This window comes from Tetrao urogallus, assembly GCF_951394365.1.
Source record: "Tetrao urogallus genome assembly, chromosome: 1".
Taxonomy (NCBI): domain Eukaryota; kingdom Metazoa; phylum Chordata; class Aves; order Galliformes; family Phasianidae; genus Tetrao; species Tetrao urogallus.
In genome coordinates, this window is record NC_136813.1 from 57,866,236 (window position 1) to 57,892,720 (window position 26,485).

The window sequence follows — 26,485 nt, forward strand, 5'->3', positions numbered from 1 at the left end:
TTAGCTTAATGTGTAATTCCTGAATACACTTCACTTAAAGCAATCTCATTCATTTCCATGAGTTAGAAGTACTACATTGCTCATTACAATGGTATTTCCTTATTTCATTGTTTAAATGCATTTTAGAATTTCATAACTTTTTACTGTATTGTGGCTAACCTAGGAAATTAGTTCTGTATTATCTCTTCCTACACAAATATTCCTTTATTTGATTTTTTTTTTTCAAATAATATTATTATTGTACATTTAAGCAATAGCAAATTTATGTATCCTCTGAACCATTTGCACTTCAGTCTGAATCATCTCACAAAAGTGAAATTATCTAGACAGTAAGTGTGTAATCTAAGCTGGAGTTTTCCACTTTCACTGAACAGATGCTCAGGCATTCACTCTCCTCTTACTGGCATAGGTACCTGCAATGTAGTCACAAAAAGATATCTGTATTATAGATATAGATGTTAGTAAATTATATATATATATATAATTTTAGATATATGTTAGTAAATAATAAGGACTTCATGAAGGTAATTTCTCTCTTGTAACTGTAGAGGGAGATTTACATAAGCATCTAAATTCCTTACGGTGAAAGGCAGATAAAAGAAATACCCTTTTTGTCTGGTAGATTGATAGCAAATATCCAGACAAAAGTATTGTCCAATAAAATGATTGTCTGACCTTCTGCTTTTTTGAAAGAAATTTCATCTTTATTATTTTGCATTAACAAAATCATCATATTGACACAGATATGTGCACACATTTTGGATAAACTATTTAGGAACTTTATTAATTAAATAATTTTCATAGGTTGTCAAGTAAAATAAGATTGTGTATTGCTTTATTTTTGTACTGCTGAACTAGTTATTGAGGTTTTAAGGAGTATTTATACCTATTTGGACAAAAGATGGTACAAGTATTTTATTACTATGGGCAACCACTGTTTGTACCATCTCTTATATAGTCTTTGCAGACAAGGTATTGATGTCTGTGCTGAATGAGCAGGCAGTGTTATGGATTAAGAACTGGCTGAACAGCAAGGCCCAGAGCATGGTGATCCGTGGTGTGAATTTTTTGCTGGAGGCCAGTATCTCGTGGATGTAGCTCAGTGACCAGTACTGAGCTCACTTCACATCATCTTCATTAAAGGTGATGGGACACAGTGTTCAGGGGACCACTGTGCTGGAAAGCATCTTTGCAGAAAGAATCTTAGTATTCTGGTGGACCCTAAACTGAACATGAAACTGCAGTGAGCCCTTGTGGCAAAGGCAACCGAAAGCCCCCTGGTCTACCCTGTGGAGGATGGTTCCAGCTGGGGAAAGAAGGTGATCCTTTCACTTTGTTTAGCTCTCTAAAGCCACACTTCGAGTACTGGGTCCAATTCCTGCGCTTGGTGGCCCTGCTTGAGTAGGGAGGCTTGGTGACCAGGTGACCTCCAGACATCCTGTTCATATACAACCATTGATTGATATGTAAAATAATTGAGTAATACTACATTTAAATACAATCACAAGAATGAGACTTATCATTACTTGGTATATCATTATAAATCCAATGAACTTGTTTCTGCTTCTACATTCTTGAAAGGTATTATTTCTCTTACTTCTAATGAACGTATTGAATGTTAATCATTATTGATACTTGTGGTAAATTTTATTAGTGAAATACATACTTTACTTCTTTTTTTCTGGAAATGATGTTGCACACTGAGTGAATAAAAGTGCTTTGCTTTATAGCATTTTGTATCCAGTATAGATATAATACGAAATCTTTATATAGTACTTCATATGAGAGAGAACTGAATCCTGTCCACCTTGAAAAACATGTCATTAGAGTATTGTCTTTGCAGATAAGAAAGCCTTGGAAAATCTGAAAAATTCCTTTTCCAGATCAGTGAATATTAGGAAAGTTAATTTAGGGAGAAAGTTCAAATAATAACTTCTGACTACTGAAAGAAAATGTAGTTGTTTTGTTTGAAGACAAAATATTTACTAAATATTAAAGTCAGTTAAACAATTTGTTGAACACTAAATAATTCCCTTACTTTCACTGTTTAAATCCAAAATTGAGCTTAGGTAGATATGTCTGTTGCAATTCACTTTTCAGTTTTGTTTTTGCTTTTGTTAGCCTTTAATGCTGTGTCTCACTGTAAAATAAAATGAATTAAAAATTCAATTTTGAGACAGAAAGAATGTTTTCAGGGCAGGAAGAGTGCTCTTGCATATAACTGTACGTGATAGTCTAGACTCTTCATTTACACAAAAGTTGTTGCATTGGGCAATTCTGACACTGGCTCAAGTACTGTGCTGAAAGTAACTGATCTGAATCCAGGTACATTAAATAATCATTCCTGCCAATGGAATCCGTGAATTTTGTTTCCATAAATATCTGTTTTGCAGCAAGTGTGGCATTATGAACCAAAAAGGAGCTTAAGAGAAGAGTAAAAGTAGGTTAAATATTGTTTATAAGTGTTATCAGGCAGAAGATAGCTTTGCTGGTACTCTTATATGATAAAATCTGTTAGTAGAACATGTATCCAAAAAAGAACTTTGTCTTCCTTTTCGAAAAGAGCTCAGATTAAGGAAGGTGTAGCCCAGTAATAATTTCACTTATGTGAAGAGAACTTGGAAGATCTCTGTTCATATTCCTGCTATTTTTAATTTGTGTTCATTTGCAGATTGAGTATGTCTTCACAGATAAAACAGGAACCTTAACTGAGAACAACATGGAATTTGTAGAATGTTGTATTGAAGGACATGTTTATATACCACATGTTATCTGCAATGGCCAAATTCTCCATGATTGCACAGGCATTGATATGATAGATTCTTCTCCAGGAGGAAGTGGAAAGGTATGGTGACTCTTTCTAGGTCTGTGTTTTTCACAGTGAAATGTGAAAATTGAATTGTGCTGATGAAGGGAATTGTAGAAATATAAGATCCTTGAATTTTTGTAATCAAAGTAGATATCTGCAGGAAACGCATGACAGCATAAACATTTTCCTTTCCTTGTTTAATTAAGATTTAGATGCTTAATCAGAAGTTTCCCAACTTAGTAAAGCTGTAAGACTGAGTTAAATAAAACCCCAAAATACAGAACTTTCTCTGGTTAAGGGCTAAAGATATGTTATAGCTGGTTTCCATTTTACATTGTCTACAATAAGGAAATCGAGGCAGGAAACTCTTGTAGGGGAAAAGTGAGTGTTCAGTGCATACACTCAGTCATCATTGAGCGAAGATGGCCATAGAATGGCTTATAATTTAAAGTAACTTCTAAATGTGACATAATGTAGCCACATCTGAAGCATATTACACATGGCATGTATGTGCTTTGGCTTTTTTCTGTGAAAAACAAAAGAGGTTACTTGAAAGTTAAGGCAACTTCATGTCAGTAGCTTAGCATTGTGTAAATGGATAGGATAACTGGACGCTATATTTTAAAATATGTATCGATACAATCTCAGATCATACTTTGTCCATACCCTATACTGCTGCAAGATAAGGTCTGTATGTAATTGTAAATCAGCACTCTTGTGATTTTCACTTATCTGAACATGTTCCCAGAGTAGTTGTGTTTTTGTCTTGGAATCACAATGACACAGATCCAGATAAGGTTCAGTTACAAAGATACAGTTAGAACACAGCCAGTTATCCATTAAATACATAGAAATCTCTTTCTGGTGTGACTCTCGAACCAGAAATAAGAAATAGATAAGCTGCTATTGCCAAACCACCTGAAACTGCATAGAAATTGTTGGTTCCAGCTGCCAAAATGTGCACACCTTTTATACAGATGCACAATGGAGTTCTTTTACATGTCTGCAATTTACGACTGCCATTATTACATTACTAATGTTATTACTACATAGTAATAACATTACATGTTATTACTAGCAGCTATTAACCAGCTGTGTGGCCACCGCAGGTACAGGCTTGGGTACCTTTAAAGGGCAGGTAGCATATAACACTGCCTGCATGTGTTAATAGTAATCAGTGATGTTGCTAACCTCCTAAAAAAGAGAAATAATAATTGAAAGGAATACTTGAAAGTGATGACACATAATGACAATAATTTCTTTTATTTATTAGGAGAGAGAGGAGCTATTTTTCCGAGCTCTTTGTCTTTGCCACACTGTTCAGGTAAAAGATGATGACAATGTAGATGGGTTGAAGAAGAGCCAGCTCTCAAGAAGATCTCGCATATATATATCTTCATCACCTGATGAAGTAGCTTTAGTTGAAGGAATACAGAGGTATGTATGTGACTAAATACTGTAATTTTTCAATCTGGAGAATTAATCACTGAAGTTGAAAGTTGTTTTCAGCACAAAAATCCTGATAACAAACATCAGATCACTTACTGATGATGATTTTCTTAGTATGCAGTCATGATTATTCATATTCATAAACTAAAAACAGTTGTGTTTTTCTCGGAATATCAGTCTTAAATCTTTCTGACATGTAAACTGGATAATTACATATTTCTTGTATGGATTCTCTTAGTGTGTGTTTCAATTTTACAGGCTCGGTTACACCTATCTATGCCTGAAGGACAATTACATGGAGATCTTAAATCGGGAAAATAACAGAGAGAAGTGAGTGCTTAAAATATAGCAAAATGTGACTGAGAAAAGGAATTTTTATTGATATGTTTAACAATTCATTCTCTCCCTATATACCAATTTTATATTCAGAAAAGCCACAACCTGTGCATGTTAGTAAGAAAAGAAGTGTTCTACTAACATTTGTAGTTTTAGATACACCAGATGGTTTTATATTTTTGCATAGTCCATTAATTTGACAGTATATGCAATAAGAAAAATGAAAATAACAACAAAAGCATGACATGGTGGTTCATAATCTAATAGCTACTGATAATCTTAGCAACTATACATATTTTTCCTTTGTTGTATGGTAATGATTTCTTAACTTGTCCAAAATGTATCACAGTTCATAGGCAGAAGCCTGAGCCAGCTTTTTGTTAGAAATTGCTCTTTTATTGAAATAGCCATTGTAGTCCTGCACAGGTTTGAATTCCAGGATATTGTAAGGACTTGTAACTGAATGATCTAATTAACCACCAGATCTCTTTTATAAGCAAAAATTTATATATATATGTGTGTGTGTTAGTTGACAATTAGCTGAACGTGAGCTAGCAGTATACCCAGGAGGCCAAGAAGGCCAATGACATCCTGGCTTATCAGAAATAGAACTGACATTGTTCAGTCTGGAGAAAAGGAGTCTCAGGGGTCACCTTATCATCACACTCTACAACCACCTGAAAGGAAGTTGTGGTGAGGTGGGAGTCAGCTTCTTTTCCCAGGTAACAGTGACAGGACAAGAGGAATGAATGGCCTCAAGTTGCACCAGAGAAAGTTCAGGTTGGATATTAAGAAAAAAATTTTCTCAGAAATCTGAGTGATGAGACATTGGCACAGGCTGCCCAGGGAGGTGGTGGAATCACTGTCCCTGGAGGTGTTAAAGAACTGTGTGGATATGGCACTGAGGATTGTGGTCAGTGGGCATGGTGAGGATGAATTAGTGGTTGGATTAGATGATCTTAGTGGTTGTTTCCAACCTAAAGGATTTTATTATTCTGTATGAATCCTGAAGAGACTGGAAATAATGATAAAATGTATATTTGTGCTGGAAAAGACAGTAAGTGATTAATGTATACAGACTAATGAATGATAGAAAGACAACACAACAGGAGCTTGTGTTCATTTTTCCTCCTAGTGAAAAAGAAGATAAATCAAATCATAAAAGCAACGATCAGTAATACTGGTAAAAAGAAGTGTGTTTTTTCATTTGATTAAATTGTCAGTCTACACTTGCGGAAAAATTGTGCAATTAGGTTGGCACATTTAGTAACAGTCAGAATTAGTACAGTGTTTTTAAAAGACAAGTTGTAACGATGTGCGTATGTACACACCATTACTGGTGGCTTACCTACTCTTTTAGCAGTATAGTGTACTACTACAAGGTTTCTAGTTTTTTGCTAAAATAAATTACACTGACTGTTACCAGGAACTGGATACCAGAGGAGATCACAAAACCTTACGCAGACAGATTCTGTTTCAAGTAATTAAGAGCTGAGTCTCCCCCTCACAATTATTATTTATAATACTTCATTTGTAGTGGTTCCATATTTCATACTACTTAATATAACTTTCCATGTTAGTAGCAATTTTATTCCAGGTGCTCAAAGCTGAAATAACCAGCTTACATTTTATGAAAAAGCAGAGTTGTTTAAAAAATACTCTTTCTTTTCAGGTTTGAATTATTGGAGGTTTTGAGTTTCGATTCTGTAAGACGACGCATGAGTGTAATTGTCAAATCTTCAACAGGTAGGACTACCATGTTCTGTTTCCTGTTAGATGTATTTATCTCACTTAAATTTATTTCAAGTTTATCAGAGTGTTGATCATTCATGGTCTGTGTCCCTTTCTTTATAAAAACAGGGAAGGGGTATCAGCATGCATGCAAATGTTATTAAAACTATTGGAAGAAATATTTTTGCAAGGCTTATTAGTTTATGAAGGATAAAGGTATTTCTCACTAATTTGAATTACCCATGCTGTTTCTTTTAGGTGATATATTTCTGTTTTGCAAGGGAGCAGATTCTTCCATATTTCCTAGAGTTAAAGAAGGCAAAATTGACCAAATACGATCCAGAGTTGAACGCAATGCAGTGGTAAGATTCCAGTGGGCATTAAACTTTTACTGAACTGTTCACGTGCTGTCAGTGTCAAAAACTTTAGTTCTCCTGATTGATAATCTAAGAGATTTGTCTTCCCAGGTATAGAGATTACTCTATACCAAAGTAAACACAGGCAGTATATACAGCAATGTCACTCCTTTATTTGAGGTTTTCCTCCATCTCATCTTCCAAATAGCAGTTCTGGTGTGATAGAAATGTGTTAAGTGTGTTATACCGGGGGCCATCAATTAACATTTTAGAATGCAATTTTAACAACTGCAGAAGTTTGAATTAACTTTTGAATGAAGCAAAATGAAACTTCACTGAAAACCTCATTTGTGTTTAAGACTTTAGCCTTAGTAATTTTGATTTCCTGCCTTTCCTTTATGAGCTCTGAAAAGAGAAAAACCACTAGAGCACAATTTGGCAATAAATATAGTTCTTATGGGGAAACAGTGTAGTGGTCATCCTTCTACTGATGTTTTTGCTTGTTTAAAATGAATTATGAGCTGTTTGACCATCTTTAGAAGAAATTCAGAACTTGGTTTTACTGGAAAAGTAATACAAGAACCATGTGGATGTGGCACCAAGGGACATGGTTAGTGGGCTTGGTGGGGATGGCTTAGTGCCATTTTTGAGGTTTTAGAGGTCTTTGCCAACCTTATTGATTCCATGATTCTACTTGGAGTTGTGAATGTTGAATTTTGGTTTATGTCCAAAAATGCACAAAACTCACTGCATTGAAATATTACTGGTAGTCTTACAAATAGGGTAAAATTTACTGGTATCCAGTATGCAAACTGAAAACAAAGTACTACTGCAGATATAAGAAAAAAATGCATACAGCATTACTTGTTTTTGTTATGAAGAGAAACTTCAGAACTATTGGCCGAAGTGTTTTACTAACCTTTGCTATACAAAAGCATTGTCTTATAACTAGAAGTGAAGGAGGCCTCATGAAAGAAGTGTTCACGTGTCATAGCAATCCAGTGTCTATCAGCAGAGAAATCCATCTGTCTCTTCATTCTAGATAATTGGATATAGCACTGATACATACAGCTTCTGAAAGCTGAGCTTTCAGGAGCTTCTGAAAGAAGAGATAGGCAGAGAAGTGGTATCTGCCCTCATTAGTAGCAAGTCATGAAGCTTCTTGAATTCTTTTCCTTCTTGCATTTGTAATAAGTAACTATACAAAGACCTACAAGATTAATATTTATTAAGACAAAGCACCAGTTAAATGGTGTTAGGAGAAGTAATACATTTGAGATTGCAAAACTTCCTTTATTGTTATGGCAGCTTTTTTTCCCTTACACAGTCTGTATACTCCCTTTTTTACATATCACCCTATCCAGAAGTTTGATCTGGTCTGAAACACCTACAACTGAATTCTATTTTTCACATGACTGAAATGGCACAGTTGGATTTTTACTTTCAGCCCTTACTGTGATGTGTTGTTCCTGTCCTTGTCCCTATTTCTGCTGTAACACAGCATCAAAATCAGATTTTGCACAGTTACTATTTATATCATTATTTCTTCTGACTCATCCTGCGCATTATAAAGACAGGAAAGGAAAACTTCAGCGTGACCATCGTTTCCCTGGTAATCCCATACATACAGTTGGGTGGCTGAACTGTTTCTTGTCTTGAGGACAGAAGTTCATTCCTCAGGTTGTAACAGCTTCCAGGGTAGCACAGAATCAAGCTGACCCTTGTTTTCTAGTCTGTATTATCCAATACTCGCTTTACTATAAAAGTAAGTGGTTGAACTCTTCATGTTAGTAGTAAAATCATTCAGATTTTTCAAATATTACAGCGTAAACAGCAACAGGAAATCTAGGAATAGATTTATGAAATGCACATTGTTTCTTTTGATTACATTCTTTAGGAGGGACTGCGAACGCTGTGTGTTGCATATAAAAAGCTCACAGCAGAAGAGTATAGCAGTGCACAGAAGATGCTGCAGAATGCAAAGTTGGCCCTCCAGGACCGAGAAAAGAAATTGGCAGAAGTGTACGAGAAGATAGAAAGAGATTTTATTTTACTTGGTGCTACAGCCGTTGAAGATCGGTTAGTACTTTTCTTAGACTGTGTTTGGAGATGTTTCCTTAGTCCAGTGTTTATAAATAAGGAAATGTCTGCTAGTGGAAATTGTGGAAAGCTCTCTTGTAATTCTTTTTTTGTATTAGAGATACACCTCTCTGTTTGAATGAAGTTTGTACCCTTATCTTATTAAAATTAGACATGGTAACTTTAGCAATTTAGTAAGAATAGGTAAGCATACAAAGATCAGTGTGTTCAAGCAATTTACGTGCAGTTTGTGTAATACTTTATTGAGCAAACTGTAGGGAAAAGCTCTGGAGGAAATAACTGTTACATGGGAATTGAGGAAATAAAGGAAGAATCTTCATTATGTCTTAAATTAAAAGAAATGTCTATTAAAAATGGGAGGTGGCTTTAATAATTCAGTATACTTCATTATTTGATGTCATTAGCTGAAAGCACTAGAAGTGTTTTAAGTGAAGTACTTGTCTGGAGAATTAAGCATCATGTCCTTTTGGCTACATAAACAAAAGATGAAACTTTGAACATTTAGAAAATATCAAAATAAATCACTGATAATGTTCTGCTCCCCTAAGCATTTTAGATTCACACCCTGGGGAAAATTCTTGCATCTGATGTCTTCTATTGAATACTTCTATTATTTTTAATGGAAAGCTTTCCATTTCCTGTTTCTGAGTAATCCATGAATATCTGTTGTCCATTGACTTCAACAGGCTACAAGAAAAAGCTGCTGACACAATTGAAGCACTCCAGAAAGCTGGAATTAAAGTTTGGGTTCTAACAGGAGACAAAATGGAGACTGCTGCAGCTACTTGCTATGCTTGCAAACTGTTCCGGAGAAATACACAAATACTTGAGCTAACCACAAAGAAAATTGAGGAGCAGAGTTTACATGATGTGCTTTTTGACCTAAGCAAAACTGTCCTAAGACACAGTGGCAGCTTAACCAGAGATAGCTTGTCAGGGTAAGACAAAAGTTGAATTTTCAAACCAAGAATACATTTCTGTGCATTTTGTAAATAATTAAATTGATCCAATAACTTACGACTACCAATATACCATTTCAGTTTCTGTTAGTGTGAATTATTGTGCAGCAATTAAGTTTACTCTATATAGATTTAATTTTTTACAGTCATAGTTGGTTCTTTATCTCATTACTGGTGCTGCTTTACTGTTGAAAATACTGCAAAAATACTGATTATTGGTAAAACTGGTAGTAACATACTGTTTCTAGCTTTTAAAAAGGAAGCAGGCATGATTTATTTCTGTAATCAGAGATACTGTGTGATACGACTTTCTTGATAAAACTAAGTCCCCAGAGAGCTATGCTGTTTTGACCCTACTGCACAATTCTGGGGGAAGATTCTGCTGTATTTACAGACAGGGTACAGGCAACAGCACAGTACCGAGTCTTCTTTGTGCATACAAATACTTAAAGTGCCCTAAGTAGAAAGGTAAATTGTACAGAAAATATCAAGTTCTCTATTTTTTGAATGTCAAAGGAAGGAGAGGAATTGCGCATGGAAATGATTTTCTTGAAACATAGCATGAAAGAAGATAGAAAACAGCATTAAAAAGCAAAAACATTGGTATAATATGGAATAAGTTAGACTACTTGAAGCTTACTGGGAGATACACATTAAAGAGTCTTCTATGAAACCTCTTTTCATATTGTGTAAATACATAGAAATTAGACTCAAAAGCATCCATATCATCATGAAAAGTTGTTACTTGCCTTTGAGATGAGATTGTATGTATTTGCTTTGTTTTCAATATGGAACCAGTGAGCAAGTTCATTTTATATGCATTTGAATAATAATAAATTAGTAGCAAAGGAGCAACAAGCTAGTAATGTGTTTGTGATACTTTAACAGAGAGATTCTTAAACTCTTAGCCTGAAACTCAGGGCCAGAATATTTGTGTATTCGGTTAAACGTGTCTCTTACATTTCACATTTAAAAATAACTTACTGATTATCTCCATATCATCCATTCCACTTTCAGCTTACATTCTGCAAGTTTTACAAATTACTTTTAAATATGTTGAACTTCTTGTGGAGTACCAATTTGCAATAAAAAACTCATCAGAACCTCCCATGTTTGGCTCCAGAGGTGGAGAATGTGCAAAGATATTAATAGCGAGATTTTACCTAGGTGTTCAAATTCAAGTTGAAGACCTTTCACTGTAATTTTTTTTGACAGTCAGTACATTGTCTAGACTTCAAAGTGATATATTTTTATTAGATGTTGTGTTATACTAATGGTGTTGCCCTATTTGTTCCAGTGGTAAGAAAGTGCTGGAAAATATCTGTAACCTATTTTAAAATATAGTTTGCAATACTTTTCATTATTTGTCAAAAATAGCTTATGTTTTAGTAGGGAAGATGGAGTTGCTTAAAATACGTTAAAGGCTATTAATAGATGCAGTGTTTTTTATTGGTCATGGTGAAATCATTTGTTGAAAACCCACACGGAGTAGTATTACCTTGCAGCACTGAAACTAGAGCACAAATAAAAGGGAGTGTGTGTTTATACAACATTCACTGGTGGGCTTGAGCCTGAGGCTACTATGTAACTTTGGCAAGTGATAGGGAACTGTGAAATAATTAGGATGCTGCAGAAGCCTGTAGTGCAGCACTCGGTGTACAGCATCTCCCCCTATTGTTCAGTGTATGTTTCTATGCTGAACTGTGCTGCATGCAACCATAGCTACACTTCTGGCAATGCCTGAATTAGCTATCTTAAAGTTTACCCAGGTCTGCTTGTATCAGACTTAGTCACTGTACTAAATGCAAAGCATTCTCCTGTAAATGTAAACAGTGGCCTTAACTCTTCAGGTCAGCTCTTCAGTGTTGCCTTCAAAGCATGGCATAAATGTGGTTTAAAATCTTTAAACATAGACCTTTGAAAAACAATGCTATTTTCCTCATCAAAATAGATTTCAGAGCACCTGAAGCTTTTCTTTTTTTACTTTCTTCCCTGTCTTATGGAATACTGATGTTCTTTCTGCAATTCAGTTTACCTTACAGCAGTCTGTAAAGCCCTTTCAGACCAACTCATATTCACTGTTGAAGTCACTGAGGCTTCAGATTGCTGTAATCAAACAGGTGAAGCACTGGATGTGTTCAACATAAGCTCGAATTCTAAAATGTCATAAATAGCAGTGCTATATAAGGAATTTCATTTAAAATGTATTAATTATGGACTATTCTCCACTCATTGTTTTTTCGTTAGTTAATTTTCACAAAATAACTATTGCCAAAATTAAAATACATTTGAGAATTTTACAGTGACTCTTAGTTTATATTTTATCCCTGAACAGACTTTCTACTGATATGCAAGATTATGGTTTAATTATTGATGGAGCAGCTTTGTCATTAATAATGAAACCGAGACAAGATGGGAGCTCTGGTAACTACAGAGAGCTCTTTCTTGAAATTTGCAGGAACTGCAGTGCAGTGTTATGCTGTCGAATGGCACCTCTGCAAAAAGCACAGGTTCGTATTTCTTTTCGGGTGTAACATACGTATGTAAATATTGAAAGTTAAAACTCTGTGCTGTTTATAATAACTTGAAATGTTAACATTTACATTAGTATCTACTAAAATGGAAAAAGCAGTAAAAAAAATAAAAAATGAGCAGGGGAAATTTCTACTGGCAAGCAATTTAGATAATGGTATGCTAAAATAGCACCCAACTGCATTTGATTTATGTACATACTGTGCAAACTTTATTGTTGGTACATGTCATATTTAATGAATGGAACTAATTCCCTTCTCCTAATGTAACAGGCCTTCAATTGTCTACTAACTGTTGATGCTGCAAAAACCTGGGTTATTTATGACTGTGGAGTGATACTAATTTTCTAATTTAATATAAGTGGGGAGCCACAAAAGAAGAATTCAGATAGAATAACATGTTAGATAACTAAGTACTTGCAGACTATTGTATACTAATTTTTATCAAATAATTTTTTTTCATGTTTGTAGAAAAAATTTTTAATACAAAGACCCTCCTGTGATCTTAATGCCTAGTTGTTGGATCAGATAATAGTGCTTTTGTGTCCTTTAGAGAGCTTCTTACATAGCTGTTTTGGTCATTTTTATTTAATCGTACACACATGCAAAATTACCAGCCCATTGTAGACAAGAGTTTTTACCACTAATTTTTTTCCAGATTGTAAAATTGATTAAGCTATCAAAGGAGCACCCTATCACATTAGCAATTGGTGATGGAGCCAATGATGTCAGTATGATTCTAGAAGCACATGTTGGTATAGGTAAGTGTGCTTTTCAGAAAAAAACTTTACTTCTTAAAAATAGGTGATCCCAATCAGATTCTGGTTTTTATAGGCAATCTGGGGGGGATTTTATGAGGTACAGTAGTGATCTCATAGAATACCAATGTTATAGCATTATTTTTCAGTTTTTCAAATAATTGCATCTTTCAAGTAGCTCTTCCATTATTAAACAGCTCCATCTCTTTTTTTTTTTTTTTTTTTTAAAGGAATCATTGGCAAAGAAGGTCGTCAAGCAGCAAGAAACAGTGACTATGCAATACCTAAGTTTAAACATTTGAAAAAAATGTTGCTTGTTCACGGGCATTTCTATTATGTTAGAATATCTGAACTTGTGCAATACTTCTTTTATAAGGTAGGAAAATGCTTATTGTAGTTATCTCAATTTCAAAAATTCCATTGGCAATATCTAACTATGTACGTATAGTTGGTACAAAACAAAGCAATAATTCCACAAAGAGATTTTCCTGACTGCCAACTGCAAATTTGAAATAGGACTGTTGTTGTTAACCAGGTCATAAGGGGAATATCTTGTATAAGTGTATTCTGTAATCTGCAGTATGATTCAGTGTGAGATTTGCCTTTCACTCTTACAAATTCCGACAGACTCTTCTATATGTTTTCATTAACTTTCTAACTTCATTAACTGGATTTTCTCTACAGTGCCCTTTTAAATCAAGTTGCAAGTAGTACCTGAGAACTTAGTAGAACTAAATTTATATTGATTTCTAAATTCATTGGAGTAGCGTGAGTGGAGGAAATTTATAATTTGCATTCTCTTTTTTAGACAGTTTTATTAGGTCTCAATGTTGGAATCCAGTCTAAGTTCTTTCGGTAAGCAGTGGAACATGATAGGAAGTAACTATCAGAGGATTATTCAAGATCTTATTGCTTGACTATATGTATACCTAGGGAAAGATGAAGCTTAGGGTCACAGCTTAGGGTCTTAAAAGCTTAGGGTCTTAAAAACTATCTTGCTGGAAACTGCTAAGCAGAAGATAAATATCCTTCCTTATCACAGTTTGTGTTCTCCTGTGGACTGCATCTTGTTTTCCCTTCTCTAAACTGAGCTGTGCTCCTGGATCACGAATTCATTGCCCTTGAATTTTGAAACTGTAATCCTATAAATTTTCTGTCAAAATATTTTAAGTCTTTTTCTTAGCAGCACTACTGGTGAGATGGCATTGATATATAACGTATGCAGTTCTTTCTATTGTTCCTGCAGTGTTTACTGCATTTATAACTAATGTCATAAAAGTGTAATATGAGTAGCTTTAACACTGAACAGCGTATGTATTAGTGCTTGTATTTCACTTCTAACCATGTCATTTTATTTTTCAGAATGTCTGCTTCATTTTTCCTCAGTTTTTATATCAGTTCTTCTGTGGGTTTTCACAACAGGTCAGTTATTTTTTTTTTCCTCACTGCCAAATTTTCTCTTTGTCATTTTTTAAACAAAGGGAGCCTTTGAAACTGCGCCTGTCCAGGTGATAAAATTTTTAGGTTAGTTTGCACACTGTAGGAAGAGGAGTGTTACTTCTGCTTCGTATGATTTTTAGTGGCAGTTGAAATTACAGAAATTAATGTGATGAAGAATCATAAAAACAATGTATTTTCAAAGTAAAAAAAAAAAGAAGACAAGAACACAAAGACATTGCAAGTGTTTGCTATTAAAACATTTGTTGATGAAAATTAGGTTGTAAGAGTTCCTGTTCTTGAGTACAAAGTAGAATTCTGAATCAAAAAGGGGTACATGACAGCAATTTTTAAGCATAAAAGACCACCTTTTGCATAATTAAAGAGCCCTTATAAGGGGTTACAGAATCACACAGAATCACAGAATCACAAGGTTGGAAACGACCTGCAAGATCATCCAGTCCAACCACCCTCCCATTCCTATCAGTGCCACAAGCTACTAAACCATCTCTCGTAGCTCCTCATCCAGACGCCTCTTGAACATTACCAGGGACGGCGACTCCACCACCTCCCTGGGCAGCCATTGCAGTGCCTGACCACCCTTTGAGAGAAAAAGTTTCTCCTAATATCCAACCTAAACCTCCTCTGGTATAACTTCTTGCCATTTCCTCGGGTCCTACTATTTGCCTGGGAGAAGAGGCGAGACCCTTTTGCACCACAACCTCCCTTCAGGAAGTTGTAGAGTGCAATGAGGTCTCCCCTGAGCCTCCTCTTCTCCAGGCTGAACAATCCCAGCTCCCTCAGCCGCTCCTCATCAGACTTGTGCTCCAGACCCCTCACCAGTTTCGTTGCCCTTCTCTGGACATGCTCCAGGGCCTCAATGTCTTTCTTGTAGTGAGGGGCCCAAAACTGAACACAATACTCGAGGTGCGGCCTCACCAGTGCTGAGTACAGGGGGATGATCACCTCCCTGCTCCTGCTGGCCACACTATTTCTAATGCAGGCCAGGATGCCGTTGGCCCTCTTGGCCACTTGGGCACACTGTGGGCTCATGTTCAGCCGAGCATCAACCAACACCCCCAGGTCCCTTTCCTCTTCACAATCATCCAACCACTCATGCCCAAGCCTGTAACGCTGCCTGGGGTTGTTGTGGCCAAAGTGCAGAACCCGACACTTGGCCTTGTTAAACCTCATCCCATTCATCTCAGCCCAGCGATCCAGCTTATCTAGATCCCTCTGCAGGGCCTCCCTGCCCTCAGGCAGATCGACACCACCTCCCAACTTGGTGTCATCTGCAAACTTACTCAGGGTACACTCAATCCCTTCATCTAAGTCGTCAATGAAGACATTAAACAGGATGGGCCCCAGTACCGACCCCTGGGGGACACCACTTGTAACAGGTCTCTAGCTGGACTTCACTCCATTGACCACCACCCGTTGAGCACGGCCCTCCAGCCAGTTCCTTATCCAACGGAGGGTAAAACTGTCCAAGCCATGGGCAGCCAGTTTCCACAGAAGGATACTGTGTGAGACCATGTCAAAGGCTTTGCTGAAGTCTAGGTAGACTACATCAACTGCCTTTCCCTCATCTACCAGTTTGGTCACCCAGTCGTAGAAGGAGATGAGGTTGGTGAAACACGACCTGCCTTTCATGAACCCGTGCTGGCTGGGCCTGATCCCGTGGACAACCTGTGTGATCTCTCCCAGGAGGATTTGTTCCATGACCTTCCCTGGCACTGATGTCAGGCTGACAGGCCTGTAGTTCCCCGGATCCTCCTTACGGCCCTTCTTGTAGATAGGCGTCACATCAGCAAGCCTCCAATCCTCTGGAACCTCTCCAGTCAACCAGGAGCGCTGGTAGATAGCCGAGAGCGGCTTAGCGATCACCCCCGCCAACTCCCTCAGCACCCTAGGATGAAGCCCATCCGGTCCCATGGACTTGTGACTGTAATGTTAATGTAATAAGTTCAAGTTCTAGTTACAGTGGTAATCCATGCATGGAAAAATAGTTCAGAGAGGTGAAGAAACAACGATAATATTGGGCTATTTCTTTGTGCAGCTCATTTCAGTCACCTGCAGCTGAAGAATCTCTGGAATACTTCCCCCTTCTTTTAGTTGATCTTTTTTCCTCCAGATGAATGGAGTTCAAAGGCACAGTTAGGTCTTAAATCAGTAAGCAGCTGTCATGGGGCATTTGCCTCCTTTGTTAAGGGGTTTACTTACGTTTTCTGAAGAAGTTGACTCATGCATTTCAAATCAAGTGCAGAGCTGTGGATTGTTTTACAATTATAACTCATTGTGTTCTTTTCCACCGACAGCCTTTGTATGATACTGCGTATCTAACACTGTACAATATCAGCTTCACTTCCCTTCCTATCCTCTTGTACAGTCTAATGGAACAACATGTCAGTGCAGACACACTCAAGAGAGAGCCTTCCCTGTACAGGTAAACTTAATACATTAGTCCTTGAAGTTTGACTGTTCAGTTGTGGAATCTTTTGATGTTATAACCAAAATCTTCAGGATTTCTGTACCATGAGGCACAACTGAACATCACACACACTGCAGTGAAAGTGTTGAAAAACACACACATGGCATGTAAACTGTTGCAACATGCATGCATTTTAACATGAATATTTACATACTGCAAGTCACTCCATTCATTTGTTATATTAGTGAGAGTATAATAGAAATTATTGTTTTGTAAATCAAATTATGATTTATTTTGGTTCTATTTATTTCCTCCAACCATGAGGAGTAGATTTTTTTATAATAATAACAATAAATATACATTTTTATATTATTCTGAAAGAAGACTGAGTACTAGTGTATCATAGGTTATATTCTGTGTTGTGTCCAAGACAGTCCTCTGCATATTGTTTACTCCCTTCTGGGCATTAAAACTGTGACTGTTTTAGATTCTTAGCCACTTGAAATGCACTCCCTGCCAATAAACTGCATGTAATTATCTAAATCTTCCAGAAACACTGCCAGTTTTTTATTCTCATGGCTGTAAAACCAGTACATTTTAGAGAGTGGTAACAATAGGTAATCAAAGTGCAAGCATTTCTGGAGGAAGGTAATACATGGCCAAAAGGTGATCAGTGTGTAGACACTGTTTAGCCATGAAATAGAAGAGGAACACACGATACTACTGATGAAACCAAAACCCCCCCATTTTTCTTTTCTCTTCTATATTTTAAATGTTCTGTTTAGAAATGGTCATTCAGAAGTTTTTTCTTTTTTTTTTTAATTAACAGGTTATTTGGTCAAAAACACTGTTTTTTGATATCTAACAGAGTCTATGCTAAGCTGTTTTGGGCATAGCACTGTTGTTTGGGCCCGATAAGGCTACTGTTAGCCATATATGGTTTTGGACCATATATTTCTAATCTACTGGGTTAACGTGCAGTGGCAAATGAATTAATCTAGTTATCAGATACAGTTTTTAAACATATGTAGTGAATGGGTTGGTTAATAGTATTGCTAGCTACTATGTGAGATGCCTGTAATTCTGGGTTTTCATGTAACTGATTTGTTTATATATCAGAAGTATGCTCTGATGTGTCTTATGGTAAATGGCAAGTTGACATATAGTCTTTCTGTGTGCAAGAACTAATTTGAACTATTTAAGTTTTTCTGCAGTAACAAAATAAACAGCAGTGAACAGTTTTGCCCAGTTCATGTAATCTTCGTGAGAAAACATCTAAGAAATGCAATTTGACCTGAAGGCTCACCCTAATTGCAAAATCATTCTTTTGCACGTTCCACATAAAATTAGTATATTGTTTTGTTGCAACATCCTGTGTAGAAGTACCCAATGGGAAACGAAGCAGAGTCTCCAGAGACCTCTAGTGCAATTCTGCAATCGAGAGACCCCTAGTGCAATCCAGCAATCCGGGCTGGATTGTCATATGCACAGCAGATCCTGTAAAAAAATGATACCTTCTGTTTAAAAAAAAAAAAAAAAAAAAAAGAAAAGAAAGTATATGGGTGTAGCCCAGGAGGGTTTACTGTGCAGATGGAATAAGCAAACTACGGGCAACAGTTTAAAGGGTTCAGTAAAAGATGAGTTAAACAAATAAAGAGGAAATATTCAGGAAGGACTTTGGTATGGAGTGACAGGCAGTTGTCATATAGAGAGGTGATGGTTTTCATGAGATCTCTTACAGGTTTTTGAATGAAAAACAATTTTGCTATCATTTCTGTGAGCTTTTAAAAACGTTCTAATGTAAACGCATATATCTTGTTTTACACAGAGATGTTGCCAAGAATGCTTTGTTGCGCTGGCGTGCATTTATTTATTGGACATTCCTAGGAGTGTTTGATGCTGTGGTATTTTTCTTTGGTGCCTATTTCTTGTTTGACAACACAATTGTGACCAGCAATGGACAGGTTAGTGTTGGATTTGGTCAGTCAGTAACAGGTAATTTTTTAACATCAAGTGTGTTCTGTCATCATGCACAGTCTTAATCGTTCTCTTTAAGATTTCCCAGATGATGGCTGTTTTATGAATTATGATCGGTTACCTGTTTAGCCAAATCTGTATTATTTAATGGGCATTCTGTATATCAGTAAATGGAGGCATGGGACTCGATGCAGCTTAGGAAAAAACTTACAAAGTTGAAGAATTTCTTCAGAATTTACGAAATCATCTTTTTGTTCTGTGCTTAACACGCATCTGATGAATATCTGATTAATGTATCGAAAGTAACTCTTGGTAGAGTTTAGTGTATCGAAAAACTCTTGGTAGAGCAGTTATGAATGATCAGAAAAGAACTTAGGTATACCAAGCTTTTAAATATCTTAATTGATTTTTACATAATGGCAATTTAAAATAATCTCTCTGTATATGCTTTGCTGTCACACGAATTCAAGTTTTAGGAACCTTTTTGCATTTTATTTATTTTACCCATTGATATGTTGGTCTATTTTATTTGTGTGCTTTTTTTTTTTTCTTTTTGCTACTTGCTTCTCTTCCTATCCTCAGCTAATGACAACCAACACTCACATGGTAAGACTATTGTGGATTTGTCATGATATCCGTTTCTTTCACTGTTCTTTAATTAAACTGTTAATTAAAGAGCAGTTAACTATTTCTTATAACTTTCACAGTATTACTTAAATAGAAATGCTCTTTTCATCACTACCTCACAAGTATTTAAAATACTTGTAAAAGAAATTCTGTAGAGTACAAGGTGTATTAAAGTATACAAGACGTAGTGAAGAGCCAAGAACTTTCAAAAATAAGCAGGCTTTTTGCTTCCTTGCATTTTGTTATTTTGTTCTATACTTTTCTGTAGCCTATATTTTGTTGCTGACTCTCTGCTATAGAAAATTTATTGCAGTTTATGCTATAAAATGTTTGAACAGTTTTAGAAAAGACCCTCAAAGTGAAAGAGAAAATAAACAGCACAATTTGTTGCTTATGTATGACACACACATTTGCTTGGAAAGCAATATTCAAATTCCATAAAATACCATCGTTGTGGCATTTGTCAGTGAGTGGAAGAACATCTGCTAAGGAAGACAGCTCTTGTAAGGACTGGATGGCTTTCCATTAGGCATAGCTGTACCCTGCAGCACTTCTTTTCTTGATCCCATTATGTTCACTTAGTTGTTCAAATCTGTATCAGTTCATATTTATAGTCCTGAAAATTAGACTTCTCATGTGTACAGAATTTTGTAAATGATTTTTATTCCAGATGCTCTGGTAGAGTTCGTTTTTGGAATTTTAATCTATTTCTGTTGTGTGTACTAAATCAAGTTCTTCTCAGTGAAGAAGCATCAACACTTAATTGCAAATTTTCAGTGTGTGCGTCTAGAATTAGATACCCATGTTCATATTTGATGGTGAAATGATTTGCTTGATGAGAGTTTCTGGCTCCTGAGTGTCACAGTGGATTAGACAATTTGATATCGTTCAGCATGCTTGTTTGTATGCATAAAGTGTACAGATTTTCAGTTGTAGTTTTACATTTAAAGGCTCCAGAATTGTAGTGTTCAGTAAGAATCAGAGATGCAATGTGAGTTCGTACATACTTGAAAGCTAGTTGATGGTTATTTCCAAGTATTTAAATTGTGCTCATGTCTGGCAGATGTCAGTACAACACTGCAAGATTTGAAATGTTTACTGCAATAATGTCTTATTATGAAACTGGCAATGGAAGTAAATATGAAAGGGAATAAAAAGAACTTAATATCATAAGTGATACCAGATGATTCAAGTTAGATTCCAAAGTGTTAAAATGGTTTCTGAAACAACAACAACAAAAAATTAAGTCTTCTTTCCTTCCAAAAGTGAATTACACCATTTTTGCAAAGCTAGTAAAAAGTTAATGTCTTTTACTTCAGTTGCCCCCAGTGTCACAGTAAAATTTAAATACTCCTCAGTTTACTTCCAAACATCATTCCTCTAGAATGTTTCTCAATAAAAGCGTTTGAAATTGTTTGCATTCTGTACAGTAATGAATACTAGAATACTGAAAAGCTAAAATACTGAATAGCTAGGATACTGAAAAGTATACTTTCAATCACTGAAATTGACTCCAGAAATGTGTGCCTCAGTTATTTCCTGGTAAACAAAACTAAGATGCCAAAGATTTATCTCTTTATTACTTTGTGATGATACTTTTTGTATGAAGTTCCAATTTGGATATGGCATTGCTGGTGTTGCAAAACCATATAGTCAGAGGCCAACTGCACAAAGAAAGAAGGAAGAAAAGAAGGCACTGTAGCAGTGATTGCAAATTATGAATGTCATCTTAGTTTTACTCATATAAAAATATTTGCTGTGATTTTTTTTCATCTTATCGTTTGGTGTAGATGGGTTTAAATATAATTGTTAAGTTGGGTTCAGAGATAGGTAGGAAAAACTGTGTTAAAGGGATTAACAGTGGGAAAAAAATAAAACAGGAAGGGAAATGAGTGATGAACTGGAATGTGGAAGATACACCAAATGCAATTGCAGAAGGAGGGGGGGATCTTGGATAGGTTGGGAGCAGAGCGCACAAAATATTTGTTAATAAACTGCACATTAATAAACAGACTTACAAAAGAATGATTGAGAACCTGAAGTGACAAATAGTATCTTGAGATATATTCAGTGCTGAAAATTCTGTCATTTTGGGGGCACATTCTTTCCCATATTGCTCTGCTTACTTTTCCTTTGTGCCGAATTAGCAGATTGTTGGTATCTGCTATCTCTGTGCTATGGCCTCATTTCCTTAGCCAAAAACATGGATAGATGAGGTGTTAGGTTGTAGCGCAGTGCTTCCCATGTAGACTGATGAACAGAGACAAGGAAGGTTTTCCTGTTATTTTCCTCATCTACCAGCTTTTACTGGAAATATGGACACATCTGTTCAGTGTGCAGAAACTTAGACTGACGCTACGCACTCCAAGAGATGCCAGATACAGCATGAGAGTACTGTAAAGTTTCATTGCAAGGGAAATCCAGTAAATGTTGGTGTAATTTCAGTTTCCTGAAACAGATTCCTGCCTGGTATTAGCTACACATACATTTTTAGGGCGCACATAATTATGTAGCATGGACATGACCCCACTAAAACATTGGTTAGATAACTTAGTAAAACTCAGTTCAAAATACTGAAGGTTTTCTGCTCTGTACACTTGGTTACACATTCAGAAATTTTGAAGTAATTAAATGATTGTTCAGGATAATGAATATTTAGGTCAGCTATGTGTTTATTTTTTAAACAATTTTTTGTTCTCACTGGATCAGATCATCTCAGCCAAGTTTCCTGCAGATTTCTGTCATATGGCTGGCTATGATGTCCATTCAGAGTTTTTCCCAAGGCAGGACATTTGTATGATTGTTTGCCATATGGATCTCCTGTCATCTGTTGTAAAGTGAGCTCGTATATAATAATGTAGGTGGGAAGGGACCCAGAGGTGATCCAGTTTGGCTCTCTACTTTATGAGGCACTAAGTAGAATCAAGTTGCTGAAGGTCTTGTCCATTCTTTTTCAAGTTTTGAATATCCCTCAGGATGGAGATTTCATAATCCTCCTGGGCAGGCTGTTCTAATGTTTTTTCTGCCTTCATGCTGAAAACATTTCTCCTAATACCTAAGCAGGACTTTTCTTGTTACTTAGGACAATTATGTCCTGAGTAGACAGGCAGAATTACTTCCCTTTACCTGCTAATAGCATCCTTGTTAATATTTTATGAGGTTGGCCTTTACACCAGCAAACTCAACTCAGGTTCAACTTATTCACCCCAACTAAGTCTCTTAAGTCCTTTCCAGTAAAATTGCTTTCTAGGCAGTTGGCCCCAGTATGCATTGGTGCATAGAATTGTTCTGTTCCTGGTGCAGAATCCTGCATTTGCTGAACTTCTTGAGATTAGTCAGCCCATTTCACCAAACAGTTGACGTTCATCTCAATAGAATCCTTGCTTTCAGATTATCAGCTGCTTCTCAATTGGATATCATTTAAAAATTTGTTGAGGGTATGTTCTGCTCCATTGCTCAGACTGTTCATGAGGTAAACAGTTTTGGTCTGTGACAACTCCTGGAGAACATCACCAGTAACTAGCCTCCAGTTACTTCATACTGCTACTGACATCTCTTTGGAGTCTGCTTGTCCAGCCAGTTTTTTGTTCATACAGCCTCACAGACTTTCACTCTTACTGCTCTCCAACCAACTGCCTGCCCAGTCATTTTTTCATAGAAAGCAAACTGGTTGATCAGGTGTGATTTGTTCATGGTAAATCATGCTGAATATTCACGATTTTTTTTTTTTTTAAATATATTTTTATATTTGTACTTTACATACATGGGATGGAATCTAACAGTACATTATCTTTACAGGGATCAAGGCGATCCCGACAAGCATATAATGTCCCAGGTTCTCTCCTTGCCCTCTTGTTAAAGATGGGCTTTGGGGCCTTTATCCAGTATTCATTTGCCTCCCCCTGTCACAGGGATTTTTCGTGGATGATGAACAGTAGCCTTGCAATCACGTGGGCCGGCTCTTTCAGCACATTTGGGCAAATCCCATACAATGTGTAGTATATGTATACACAAGGGCAAGAAAACAGAAAAATTTTCAGTGGATAGATCATCTAAGAATTCAGTGTTGCTTAATTGTCAATTCCTGGTATCTTTGTAATGGTAAGACATAGCTTTAAGACTGGACAATTCTGGACAATTCTGTTTATTCTTTTTATTTCTTTTGTCCAGTTTATTCTGGACAATTCATGAAGCAATGGAAGATATTACCTGTTATAACTGCCTTGGACCATTTTTTTTTAGATGTTTGGAAACTGGACCTTTGGAACACTGGTGTTCACTGTGCTTGTATTTACGGTTACACTGAAGGTAAGATATGCTGTGTTTTATCCACTGAAACTTTCTTAGAGCTTGTTTTCTCATTGCTGCTTGCTAATACCACTTTCTGTCTACAACCATACATTGTAGGATATTAGTTTAAATACAGTTTTTGCAATCTACAGCTTCTTAACTGCGCCCAAAATTTAAGAAAAAAAATAAATAAATAAAAACAAACTTTTTCCAGCTGGTTCTGTGTAGAATTCTTACCTTTTTTTCAAAAGTTGTCATTTTAGTTTCACTTTTACTATTTTTTTTTTTAATATTCTGTTGCTTGTAAATAGTAGTAACGCAATATAATGTATTGCTCTTTTCAGCTTGCACTAGATACACACTATTGGACGTGGATAAATCACTTCATGATCTGGGGATCACTGCTATTCTACATTGTCTTTTCTCTGCTCTGGGGAGGAATTATTTGGTATGAATGCTAATATAAATTGCATTGCAAATGTTATTTCAGAAACATAAACATGTCATACATTTCATGTTTTTCCCCACAAATAACTCAATTTAGCTTTTATATATTGCAGAACTTTCAATTGCAGTCACATTTTAAATGCGTCAGTAATCATAATTACAGAATGCTCAGCTCTTCTTTCACTGTAAAGCTTTTAAAAATATTACAGTATGAGGAGAAGAATGTCAGACCTCAGACTGCCAGTAAAACTGTCTCCATCAAAAATAGTACAAGGGTTTGTTCATGTAGCTGAGGCTGTCTATCTGAGGTACAGTTTCACAGAGTAGGTCAGGTCTGTGTTGCCTGGGGATTAGCCACCTGCATAGCAGCTTGTCTTGGAGGGAGGTAGCTGTAGCAGTCTATGTTAGAGCCAGGGAGTGGAACTCACACCGAAGTTGTGCAGACCATCAGGAGTCCTGTGTATGAGATCAGACTTTTTTTTATCTTTGCAAGGGAGAGGCAGCTTGGGAGAGAGGACAGCCTGATATTTCCTACACCCTGACAGGCAAGAGGGAAGCAACTCTGTAGTCTGTGAATGTTTAGATGTCCTTTTGGGAATACTGGCATGGATAAATCCCAACAAACTGGGAAGTTAAACCTTCAGTATTTTATCATTTTTGTAACTTCTATGTTTAACAGTGTCAGTCTTTTCTGTCTAATGTGTACTGAAGTGTAATATCTAACTTTTTTTCTTGCCAGGCCTTTTCTCAATTATCAGAGGATGTATTATGTGTTCATGCAAATGCTGTCTAGTGGTCCTGCATGGCTGGGTATAATTCTGCTCATAACTGTTAGCCTTCTTCCAGATGTTCTCAAGAAGGTCTTATGCAGACAGTTGTGGCCTACAGCAACAGAAAGAATCCAGGTAAAAATATTTTTCCGTGTAATTAGTTTTTGATGTCACAAGTTTCTAATAATTAGACCTCTCTCAAGTTTAGAGATAAGATTTGAATAGAGGTTCCCCATCTCTGTGTATATCATTGGTTTTGTATACCAGCCACTTCTTTCACCAGCCAGCATGCTGAAAGAAGCTGCGTACCATTTATAGGGTGGTAAATACTTGAATTGAATACTTTTGGTGATTGATACATTCCAATATCAGCAGCCAGTGGGAAATCAGTTGATAAGGATGGTGGGAGATAGCTATATGGTTCAACATGATTCTCGATTTGAGGAAATGAGTAAGGAGCTTGGGATCTCAGTGAGCATAGACAAGGGACGCTTATATCAGCCTGTACAGCAGTTATTCCTGCTGTCATGAAGTTATATTCACAGGTACTGCCCACACCTCTGAGTTGAGGTAATTATATTTTAAAGCAAGGAAATACATCTGTAGTCATTTTACTTCGTTAAGGAAACTCTAATACAGGCGTTTTAGCATTTATTGTGCAAACTGAATGTAGTTATCTAAAATGCTTTATCTATTTTCTAAAATGCAGCTAAAATAAGCTATGTTCAGAACCTGTAGGAAGGGAGCAAGCCATAATGTTGAAGATCCCTTTAAAGTAGGGTTTGCACAAGCAGTTAAAGTTCTATACCAACAAACTCTACAACTACATATGTGTTTGTTGTTGAATAAACCTGTAATTCGTACACTTAAAATAAACGTGATAAATATATAGTATGTTGATAGGGAATATGTCATGAATTCATGCCAACATTCATGTTACATTATCTGTAGAATCTTACAAACTATTTAATACTGAAGCAGGGCCTGTTACAAAACAAACAAGTGTATTAAAACCTACTTTATTAAACATTTTTTCCTCTTTTATATATCAACTTACATTTTATCTGTTTGATTCATTATTTCTATATACGTGTGCTTTGCTGTGCCAATGAGAAAAGTATTTTTAAATCTATTGTAACCTTTCTTCCAAACCCAAAAGCAGAAATTGTTGTGTAAATGCAAGCTTGCTTTACTGTGACTTATAGAGAAGCCAACTTCTGGGGTAAACGTGGTGTTATTCTATGGGCATCAGACCAATCCCAACCAAAGATCTTGGGTGTATTTTTGACTCCAATAAATATTCATATGTTACATATGTTAGAAGGTGAAGAACAGTAGAAGTTTTGAACCTGATAGTTAATGTTATTGCCCTCACTCTTTTCAGCACATCAGCTGCCATCATTAGGTTAAACTAATGAGTTATTAGTGAGTATATGTGTAGGGATCAGATGACATTTAATGTTTATTGGAGAAGATA

The 26,485-nt window shown here is 36.3% G+C and overlaps 1 protein-coding gene across 2 annotated transcripts in view; it reads left to right on the plus strand.

Annotated features, from left to right (window-relative positions):
- ATP11A (ATPase phospholipid transporting 11A) overlaps positions 1-26,485 on the plus strand; it is a gene marked incomplete at both ends in the record, with an annotated part of 117,595 nt that overhangs the window by 85,442 nt on the left and 5,668 nt on the right. For both annotated transcript variants that reach the window (XM_079543824.1, XM_079543825.1), the window contains 16 exons: positions 2,672-2,845; positions 4,083-4,246; positions 4,517-4,588; positions 6,267-6,340; positions 6,584-6,687; positions 8,579-8,760; positions 9,468-9,719; positions 12,076-12,250; positions 12,930-13,032; positions 13,260-13,405; positions 14,392-14,451; positions 16,785-16,912; positions 18,726-18,861; positions 23,744-23,809; positions 24,136-24,239; positions 24,978-25,143. In XM_079543824.1, the coding sequence (XP_079399950.1) occupies positions 2,672-2,845; positions 4,083-4,246; positions 4,517-4,588; positions 6,267-6,340; positions 6,584-6,687; positions 8,579-8,760; positions 9,468-9,719; positions 12,076-12,250; positions 12,930-13,032; positions 13,260-13,405; positions 14,392-14,451; positions 16,785-16,912; positions 18,726-18,861; positions 23,744-23,809; positions 24,136-24,239; positions 24,978-25,143 (2,106 nt within the window). The remainder of the gene's footprint in view (positions 1-2,671; positions 2,846-4,082; positions 4,247-4,516; positions 4,589-6,266; positions 6,341-6,583; positions 6,688-8,578; positions 8,761-9,467; positions 9,720-12,075; positions 12,251-12,929; positions 13,033-13,259; positions 13,406-14,391; positions 14,452-16,784; positions 16,913-18,725; positions 18,862-23,743; positions 23,810-24,135; positions 24,240-24,977; positions 25,144-26,485) is intronic.